At 45.0% G+C, this 10,741-nt stretch overlaps 1 protein-coding gene across 1 annotated transcript in view; it reads left to right on the plus strand.

The window, feature by feature from the left end:
* LOC139413904 (dystroglycan 1) overlaps positions 1-7,897 on the plus strand; it is a 65,781-nt gene extending 57,884 nt beyond the window's left edge. The window contains exon 3 of the mRNA XM_071161752.1: positions 3,749-7,897. Coding sequence (XP_071017853.1) covers positions 3,749-6,022 — 2,274 coding nt within the window. The 3' untranslated portion in view covers positions 6,023-7,897. The remainder of the gene's footprint in view (positions 1-3,748) is intronic.
* Positions 7,898-10,741: the final 2,844 nt, after the last annotated feature.

Raw genomic sequence — 10,741 nt, forward strand, 5'->3', positions numbered from 1 at the left:
TTGACAACAAGGTTGATGAAATCCGAGCAAGGGTAGCATTCCAGAGGGACATCAGAGACTGTAACGTTCTTTGCTTCACGGAAACGTGGCTTACTGGAGAGACGCAATCCGAAGCGGTGCAGCCAACAGGTTTCTCCACGCATCGCGCAGACAGGAAAAAACATCTTTCTGGTAAAAAGAGGGGCGGGGGCGTATGCCTTATGACTAACGTGACATGGTGCGATGAAAGAAACATACAGGAACTCAAATCCTTCTGTTCACCTGATTTAGAATTCCTCACAATCAAATGTAGACCGCATTATCTACCAAGAGAATTCTCTTCGATTATAATCACAGCCGTATATATCCCCCCCCAAGCAGACACATCGATGGCTCTGAACGAACTTTATTTAACTCTCTGCAAACTGGAAACAATTTATCCGGAGGCTGCATTCATTGTAGCTGGGGATTTTAACAAGGCTAATCTGAAAACAAGACTCCCCAAATTTTATCAGCATATCGATTGCGCAACCAGGGGAGGAAAGACCTTGGACCATTGTTACTCTAACTTCCGCGACGCATATAAGGCCCTGCCCCGCCCCCCTTTCGGAAAAGCTGACCACGACTCCATTTTGTTGATCCCTGCCTACAGACAGAAACTAAAACAAGAGGCTCCCACGCGGAGGTCTGTCCAACGCTGGTCCGACCAAGCTGACTCCACACTCCAAGACTGCTTCCATCACGTGGACTGGGAGATGTTTCGTATTGCGTCAGATAACAACATTGACGAATACGCTGATTCGGTGTGCGAGTTCATTAGAACGTGCGTTGAAGATGTCGTTCCCATAGCAACGATTAAAACATTCCCTAACCAGAAACCGTGGATTGATGGCAGCATTCGTGTGAAACTGAAAGCGCGAACCACTGCTTTTAATCAGGGCAAGGTGTCTGGTAACATGACCGAATACAAACAGTGCAGCTATTCCCTCCGCAAGGCTATCAAACAAGCTAAGCGCCAGTACAGAGACAAAGTAGAATCTCAATTCAACGGCTCAGACACAAGAGGCATGTGGCAGGGTCTACAGTCAATCACGGACTACAGGAAGAAACCCAGCCCAGTCACGGACCAGGATGTCTTGCTCCCAGGCAGACTAAATAACTTTTTTGCCCGCTTTGAGGACAATACAGTGCCACTGACACGGCCTGCAACGAAAACATGCGGTCTCTCCTTCACTGCAGCCGAGGTGAGTAAGACATTTAAACGTGTTAACCCTCGCAAGGCTGCAGGCCCAGATGGCATCCCCAGCCGCGCCCTCAGAGCATGCGCAGACCAGCTGGCCGGTGTGTTTACGGACATATTCAATCAATCCCTATACCAGTCTGCTGTTCCCACATGCTTCAAGAGGGCCACCATTGTTCCTGTTCCCAAGAAAGCTAAGGTAACTGAGCTAAATGACTACCGCCCCGTAGCACTCACATCCGTCATCATGAAGTGCTTTGAGAGACTAGTCAAGGACCATATCACCTCCACCCTACCTGACACCCTAGACCCACTCCAGTTTGCTTACCGCCCAAATAGGTCCACAGACGATGCAATCTCAACCACACTGCACACTGCCCTAACCCATCTGGACAAGAGGAATACCTATGTGAGAATGCTGTTCATCGACTACAGCTCGGCATTCAACACCATAGTACCCTCCAAGCTCGTCATCAAGCTCGAGACCCTGGGTCTCGACCCCGCCCTGTGCAACTGGGTACTGGACTTCCTGACGGGCCGCCCCCAGGTGGTGAGGGTAGGCAACAACATCTCCTCCCCGCTGATCCTCAACACTGGGGCCCCACAAGGTTGCGTTCTGAGCCCTCTCCTGTACTCCCAGTTCACCCACGACTGCGTGGCCACGCACGCCTCCAACTCAATCATCAAGTTTGCGGACGACACAACAGTGGTAGGCTTGATTACCAACAACGATGAGACGGCCTACAGGGAGGAGGTGAGGGCCCTCGGAGTGTGGTGTCAGGAAAACAACCTCACACTCAACGTCAACAAAACTAAGGAGATGATTGTGGACTTCAGGAAACAGCAGAGGGAACACCCCCCTATCCACATCGATGGAACAGTAGTGGAGAGGGTAGCAAGTTTTAAGTTCCTCGGCATACACATCACAGACAAACTGAATTGGTCCACTCACACAGACAGCATCGTGAAGAAGGCGCAGCAGCGCCTCTTCAACCTCAGGAGGCTGAAGAAATTCGGCTTGTCACCAAAAGCACTCACAAACTTCTACAGATGCACAATCGAGAGCATCCTGGCGGGCTGTATCACCGCCTGGTATGGCAACTGCACCGCCCTCAACCGTAAGGCTCTCCAGAGGGTAGTGAGGTCTGCACAACGCATCACCGGGGGCAAACTACCTGCCCTCCAGGACACCTACACCACCCGATGTCACAGGAAGGCCATAAAGATCATCAAGGACATCAACCACCCGAGCCACTGCCTGTTCACCCCGCTATCATCCAGAAGGCGAGGTCAGTACAGGTGCATCAAAGCTGGGACCGAGAGACTGAAAAACAGCTTCTATCTCAAGGCCATCAGACTGTTAAACAGCCACCACTAACACTGAGTGGCTGCTGCCAACACACTGACACTGACTCAACTCCAGCCACTTTAATAATGGGAATTGATGGGAAATGATGTAAATATATCACTAGCCACTTTAAACAATGCTACCTTATATAAATGTTACTTACCCTACATTATTCATCTCATACGCATACGTATATACTGTACTCTATATCATCGACGGTATCCTTATGTAATACATGTATCACTAGCCACTTTATACTATACTATGCCACTTTGTTTACATACTCATCTCATTTGTACATACTGTACCCGATACCATCTACTGTATCTTGCCTATGCTGCTCTGTACCATCACTCATTCATATATCCTTATGTACATATTCTTTATCCCCTTACACTGTGTACAAGACAGTAGTTTGGAATTGTTAGTTAGATTACTTGTTATTACTGCATTGTCGGAACTAGAAGCACAAGCATTTCGCTACACTCGCATTAACATCTGCTAACCATGTGTATGTGACAAATAAAATTTGATTTGATTTGATTTGATTTGATTTAGTCAGTCCCCTGAGTTTGATGCCTCTGAAACATGCTTGTAGAAAATAGTCAGTCCCCTGAGTTTGATGCCTCTGAAACATGCTTGTAGAAAATAGTCAGTCCCCTGAGTTTGATGCCTCTGAAACATGCTTGTAGAAAATAGTCAGTCCCCTGAGTTTGATGCCTCTGAAACATGCTTGTAGAAAATAGTCAGTCCCCTGAGTTTGATGCCTCTGAAACATGCTTGTAGAAAATAGTTGTAGAAAGTTGAAGTTGTGTTAATTAACAGCGTTGTACATGTTTAATGATTGCCTCAACATTTATAGATTTTGTTTTGCACAATAGCTGTTTTAAAAAGATGTTAGTGCAATCCAATTTTTATCTGAATGTTATTTATGAACCAAAAAGATCAAAACAAGCCAAGATTCGATCTCTTATGTTCTTCTTCTGTATCATAATGAATTGTAAACAAGTTGTGTCATCAAAGACGCAGTCATGCTGTGGGTAGAACAGAAATGGTAAATGTAGTGGGCGTAAAATTATTATTTTGCTTGTTGTTGTTGTTGTTTTCTTGTATTCTAGCTTAAATTATTCATCAAAACAAGAAAGACTTATCAACTCTGTTTATCTTTGTTTTTTTTCCAGATAACTGAGTCAGGCAAGGAGACGCTACCAGCATGGCTACACTGGGACTGGGAGAACAACGTCCTACAGGGTCTACCACTGGAGGAGGACAAGGGTGTCCACTACATCGCCGTCTCGACATCAAACGGCGGCCAGGACATCTTCTCCATCGAGGTGCACCCAGAGGAACATGTGGACCCGATCCAGCTAGCCATTCTGTCAGCATCCAACAATGAGGTCAAGCCATTTGTCTGCGGCACAGAGGAACCGGTGACGGTACTCACGGTGATTCTGGACGCCGACCTCACCAAGATGAGCTCCAGGCAGAGGGTGGAGCTGCTGGGCAAGATGAAGAAGTTCTCTGGCGTGGAGCTCCAGCACATGAAGATACTTCCCGTGGTCAACAACAGATTGTTTGACATGACCGCCTTCATGGCCGGACCGGGAAATGCCAAAAAGGTGGTGGAGAACGGAGCTCTGTTATCCTGGAAGCTGGGCTGTTCCCTGGACCAGAGCAATGTCCCCAACATCAGCAGCGTCCAGGCCCCAGCGAAAGAAGGCACTATGTCTGCTCAGCTGGGATACCCTGTGGTCGGTTGGCACATCGCCAACAAGAAGCCTCATATCCCCAAACGGGTGAGGCGCCAGCTCAACAATACCCCTACCCCGGTTCTTGTTGTGCTTCCCCCAACGTCTGTTGTCGAGCCCCCTATTCGCATTGTACCCACCCTGTCGTCACCTGCCATTGCTGCCCCCACAGACAGCTCTGCCCCACCCATGAGAGGACCTGTGCCCTTGCCCATGAAGCCCACGATCCGTGTCAGAGACTCATATGCCCACACTCCCACTCAGGGTGCACCCCTGCCAACCAGAGTGATGGAGTCCACTAGTACCATCTCCATTGAACCCACTATGACCAGGCATACCGTTGTGGAAGCTACACCGACACTCCCTCCACCCACCACAGTTGCCACCAGAAAGCCAACCAAGAAACCAAAGAGACCGAAGACCACTCCGATGCCAAGGGAGTCCAAGACCACCACAGCCAAACCAGCCAGGCGCACCACCCCTTCGTCCATCGTGCCTGACCCAAGAAACGAGAAACCAGATCTCCGCAACCCCATCGATCAGGTCAATGCCTTCGTGGGCACATACTTTGAAGTGAAGATCCCATCCGATACGTTCTTTGACAAGGAGGACGGTACAACAGACAAACTAAGGTTGACCTTGAGGATGAACCACAACGAAGTTGTCGGGGATGACTCCTGGATACAGTTTAATAGCACAAGCCAGCTGCTATACGGTCTTCCAGACTCAAATCACGTTGGGAAGCATGAGTACTTCATGCAGGCCACCGATAAGGGTGGTCTGAACGCGATCGACGCCTTCGAGGTCCGTGTGAACCGCTGGGCATCCAACGATAAGTCCCCGGTCCTGTTCCAGGCCCGCTTACACGGAGAACCTCGCCTGGTGACCAATGACATCCACAAGAAGATTCTGCTTATCAAGAAGCTGGCGTACTCGTTCGGTGACCGCAACAGCAGCACGGTCACCCTGAGGAATATCACCAAGGGATCCATCGTGGTGGAGTGGACCAACAACAGCCTCCAGCAGAACCCTTGTCCCAAGGAGCAGATTCAGACCATGTCCAGGAGGATCTCTGATGCCCAGGGAAGGCCCTCCCAGACCTTCATCTCCGCCATGGAACCGGACTTCATACCCATCAGCATCAAGGTCAAAGGAACGGGTGCCTGCCGGAACTACATGTTTGTCCCGCCTGGTGAAATCACTATCCCTATCCCCCCAGCTGTCACGCCGGCACTGGGCACCGGACGCCAGAGCACAGACGACGTCTACCTCCACACGGTGATTCCGGCCGTGGTGGTGGCGGCCATCTTGCTGATCGCTGGCATCATCGCCATGATCTGCTACCGCAAGAAGCGCAAGGGCAAGCTGACCATCGAGGATCAGGCTACCTTCATCAAGAAGGGGGTGCCCATAATCTTCGCAGACGAGCTTGACGATTCCAAGCCGCCCCCGTCCTCCTCCATGCCGCTCATCCTGCAGGAGGAGAAACCCCCTCTTCCCCCACCGGAGTACCCTAACATGGCCAGTCCAGAGACCACCCCCCTGAACCAGGACCTTCTGGGTGAGTACACGGCTCTGAGGGACGAGGACCCCAACGCGCCCCCCTACCAGCCCCCGCCCCCCTTCACCGCACCCATGGAAGGTAAAGGATCTCGTCCAAAGAACATGACCCCTTACAGATCCCCACCACCTTACGTGCCACCCTAAGGGTTTAGCAGGCTCCTCCAGAGAAGGAGGAGGGAAGCAGGGGGACTTGTAATGGTCTCAATCCAGTGTCTGTTTGGAAATAAGGGGTGGGAGGAGGAGGACAAAGTGGGAACAAACTTTGGATTTTGGGTTGGGAGGGTTATGGGGTGATCTGATTGAGTCTGAGTTGAAGTTATTGGAAAGATGGGAGGGAGGGAGAACTAGATGTTAGCCGCGGCGACAGTAGCCACAAAAAGGACACTATTCAGTCTGTTGTCTCATTGGCTACAGCTGAATGGCTAGTTTGGGAAGACACGCCCCTCTGGTCCCAACGCTTTTTTTTTCTCTGTTTGAAACCTAATGAGCTTTTGTTTTAATTTAGTTATTTGGTTCTGTTTAGTTTATTTTTAGGAAGGGGGGGAGCTGACTTCAAACGACTTGCTTAACAACACTCTTTTTATGTTATTTTATCTTGAATAATACAAGAAGATAATAAACAAACACACTGCAGGCATTAAATGTTTTTAATAGAGAGAGAGAGAGTTCTATGAATAAAAACAGAAACATCATAATCATGTGGATCTGCACCAGCCCTGCAGCTAGCCCTGCAGCTAGCCCTGCAGCTAACCCTGCAGCTAGCCCTGCAGCTAACTCTGCAGCTAGCCCTGCAGCTAACCCTGCAGCTAGCCCTGCAGCTAACCCTGCAGCTAGCCCTGCAGCTAACCCTGCAGCTAGCCCTGCAGCTAGCCCTGCAGCTAGCCCTGCAGCTAGCCCTGCAGCTAGCCCTGCAGCTAGCCAGACAACACAGTGGCTTGTCGGGCGGTGGGTCAGTGTTTCGAGTCAATAAGGTTTGCCTTTTAACACTAATTGTATATTTGTATCCTTATTCACACAATGTCAAGATGATCATAACAAAGTTGGTCTAAAAAATCATTAGAAATGTACGTGTATGTAAACGTTCTGTTTGTTTTATTATTTTTATTTTTAAATCCACTCTATATCTGGATGGTTCAGATAGATAGATAGATAGATAGATAGATAGATAGATAGATAGATAGATAGATAGATAGATAGATAGATAGACAGACAGGATCTCTCCCTCGATCAGAAAGAAACGGTATACCAAGTAGGTAGACCCAGCCCAGTCAGGACTAAACAAGCAAACATTACCGTTAAACATTACCGTTAGCTAATGTTAGCACGTAGGGCAACCATGACAACTGTGATTCTACAACAGCCTGGCCCAGTTATTATCAGATGTGTAGTTTTGACTTGAAGCTCAAGGATATTTTTACCTTGCCTGGGTATCCCGAAGCCACCCAAAATCATTCAAGAGGGAAATACAATACAATATCCCCTTTTTATTGTTATTATTATTTAAAATGGCTCCCTTATCCGAATATGATCATAACATTGACCATTTGAATGCCATGTTGCCTTTATGGTGATGCGATGTGTCTTCTGTATATAGCTATCGATCGGCCTGTTGAAATAATATTACGTGTATTTATACTTCAAAAAATGTTTGTGTAAATCAGATATGGAAAAAGCCTCCTGCAGTTTATTTTAGACAAGGAGTAATTATTTTTTTATGTAGTGATGATGATGCTCTTGTTCTCACAGTTTATGCGGGAAACAGTTAATTTGCTGTTGAGAGTGATTTAGAAGGTCCTGAAAGGGATACAATCTTTATTCACAACTCAAAGGTCATTAAGACGAGGAGAGGAGATGGAGAGGAGATGGAGAGGAGAGGAGATGGAGAGGAGAGGAGAGGAGAGATCTGAAGAACAAGATCACCAGAAAACACTGAACAAAATGGTGGATAAAATCTCTATCTAATTTTTTTACAAAGTTTTTGATACAGCCTCAAATTGTAAAAAAAAAAATAGAGAAATAAATAAATAGTGTATTGCAATTCGTTCAATCTTAGCGTAGATAATTGATTCTTCAATATGTACCTTTTCTCATGGGTCACCTATTTCAAGTGATTTTTTTTGTTGTTGACATATTATCAAATGTATTATCATGTTTTTCCCCATTGAGTTTTGACTTTGAAAGTGACCCTTTGCAATAATGTAAGGTAATGTCCAGTGGAGGTGAGTGGTCAATGCAGGTTAGATGAGTGTACTACCAAAATGAGTGGTGATGAGAAAACCCACATAATGATGATGTACACGCATAATGATGATGATGATGTACACACATAATGATGATGTACACGCATAATGATGATGATGATGTACACACATAATGATGATGTACACGCATAATGATGATGATGATGTACACACATAATGATGATGATGATGATGTACACACGATGATGTACACGCATAATGATGATGTACACACAATGATGATGTACACGCATAATGATGATGATGATGTACACGCATAATGATGATGATGATGTACACGCATAATGATGATGTACACGCATAATGATGATGATGTACCCACATAATAATGATGATGTACACGCATAATGTTGATGATGTACACGCTTAATGATGATGATGTACCCACATAATGATGATGATGTACACGCTTAATGATGATGATGTACACGCATAATGATGATGATGTACACGCATAATGATTGATGTTCCTCCCCCCCAAAATGAGGATGATGATGTATCCATATGTAGTTTGTTTTTTGCAAGATACCAAGTGTTGCTTTTTTAGTGTGCATTTATCATGAAAGCCAGTATCCGTCTATCTACAGTATGTCCAGAAAATTCGTCCTTCTTCACACGTTTGAAATTCTAATCCTCTATACAATTATCGGAGGGGATCATGATGTGTTACACTGGCACACTGCTGCTGCCATACCTTATAATATATAGCTTTATTTTTAGTGATGAGCTTCGGTTATAATCGGTTTTCTAATGCTTTCACTTACCCCTTGATGAGTCTACATGTCAATGTCAACAGAGGTTTCCGTAAAAATGTGTATCCATCATAGAGTTAGTTAGAGGACTCATCTTTGTATCTGTCCAATTACGGCATCTATGATAGCACAATTTTCATGCAAAAAAATTGGTTATATCCATGATGAGTTCTCTAACCATCTCTATGGGGTCCATCTGTCAGGCCTGACTGTCAGCCCTTTGAGACAATGACTCCTGTCACTACAGCTGGATGATAGTCGACTAAACTGGTTTTATTAATCTGACTAGATAAACATTTCATCTGGAACCATGTTGTAAATCTCCTTTCCATCAGCACCATGAAATACAGATAGAGTATCTTATTGGGTTAATATGTAAATAACTTGCTGACACCTCCTCTGCGTCTCCACACATCATCTAGTCACTTCTGCTGTTTGATTTTAGAAGGAAAACTGGTAGGTTTATATTGGTAGGTCCCAATTGGAGTTGGTAGTTACTAAAAGACAGAAAGGTGTAGTTTCTGATGACAGTTACAGAAACTGATGCAGATTTTGGATTGAGATTCATAGATATGTAGACACCACATGGACATTTTCTTTCAGGCCTTTGTTTGTTTGTTTGTTTGTATATATATATATATATATATATATATATAATGTATATCTGTGTGTGTGGCGTAGTCCTTCAGCATTAAAGTCACTAGACTAGCAAAGAATCAGGTTTAGTTATACTGAGTGGAATCTTAAATGACATATCCGTAACACAATTAAGCGTACATCTCCATTTGATTCCACAATTAAGAGGATATGATGGCCTGATTTATGTGAAAGCTTAACGGAGAAAACAACCAAAGATGTAAAAAGGTGAAATTTAGCAGTCATTCACTACAACTTGTTCAAATGCCTTGTTGACAGAATATCTTTAAACTGTCGGTTACATTTCAGTATTTCAGTTACATTTCAGACGTTAGCAACAGTATTGCAAAGGATATGGATTCAACAAAAACACGTTGTTCTTCTAAATTAGAACCCGATAGCTGTCCCGAGGGACACGTTTTGTTTAAGCCGAGGGAGGAGTACACTCCAACCAATTAGGTTTGATAACGATTACAGATTAGCTGCCTTTCGGTTTAGGTACGGTTCTTGGACCATAGAAAGGAATGATGTCATCTGTATTATACCATTGTTTTGTTGACCATTCATCGGCTTCCATTTTGGATTCTACTTTCATCGGCTTCCATTTTGGATTCTACTTTCATTGGCTTCCATTTTGGATTCTACTTTCATCGGCTTCCATTTTGGATTCTACTTTCATCGGCTTCCATTTTGGATTCTACTTTCATCGGCTTCCATTTTGGATTCTACTTTCATCGGCTTCCATTTTGGATTCTACTTTCATCGGCTTCCATTTCGGATTCTACTTTCATCGGCTTCCATTTCGGATTCTACTTTCATCGGCTTCCATTTTGGATTCTACTTTCATCGGCTTCCATTTTGGATTCTACTTTCATCGGCTTCCATTTTGGATTCTACTTTCATCGGCTTCCATTTTGGATTCTACTTTCATCGGCTTCCATTTTGGATTCTACTTTTGTCAGCTTCCATTTCTGCCAATTGGAAATTGAGGGATTGGCGTGTCAAATCAAATCAGCCTTAAATGCATTTCTTCTTCATACACAGCACTGACTGAAAGCTTCCTATGCTCCGAGGGGCCGATTGTACTATATTTTCTTGTTCGCTAAAGAGAATATGTAGTCTTGATTTCGTTTTTACATTCATGAGTAAATGAGTCCTTACAACTGGAATGATAATGGTAATAATAATTAGTAATAGTATTGATGATGATTATA

Source organism: Oncorhynchus clarkii, chromosome 7 (genome assembly GCF_045791955.1).
Source record: "Oncorhynchus clarkii lewisi isolate Uvic-CL-2024 chromosome 7, UVic_Ocla_1.0, whole genome shotgun sequence".
In the NCBI taxonomy this organism is placed as follows: Eukaryota; Metazoa; Chordata; class Actinopteri; order Salmoniformes; family Salmonidae; genus Oncorhynchus; species Oncorhynchus clarkii.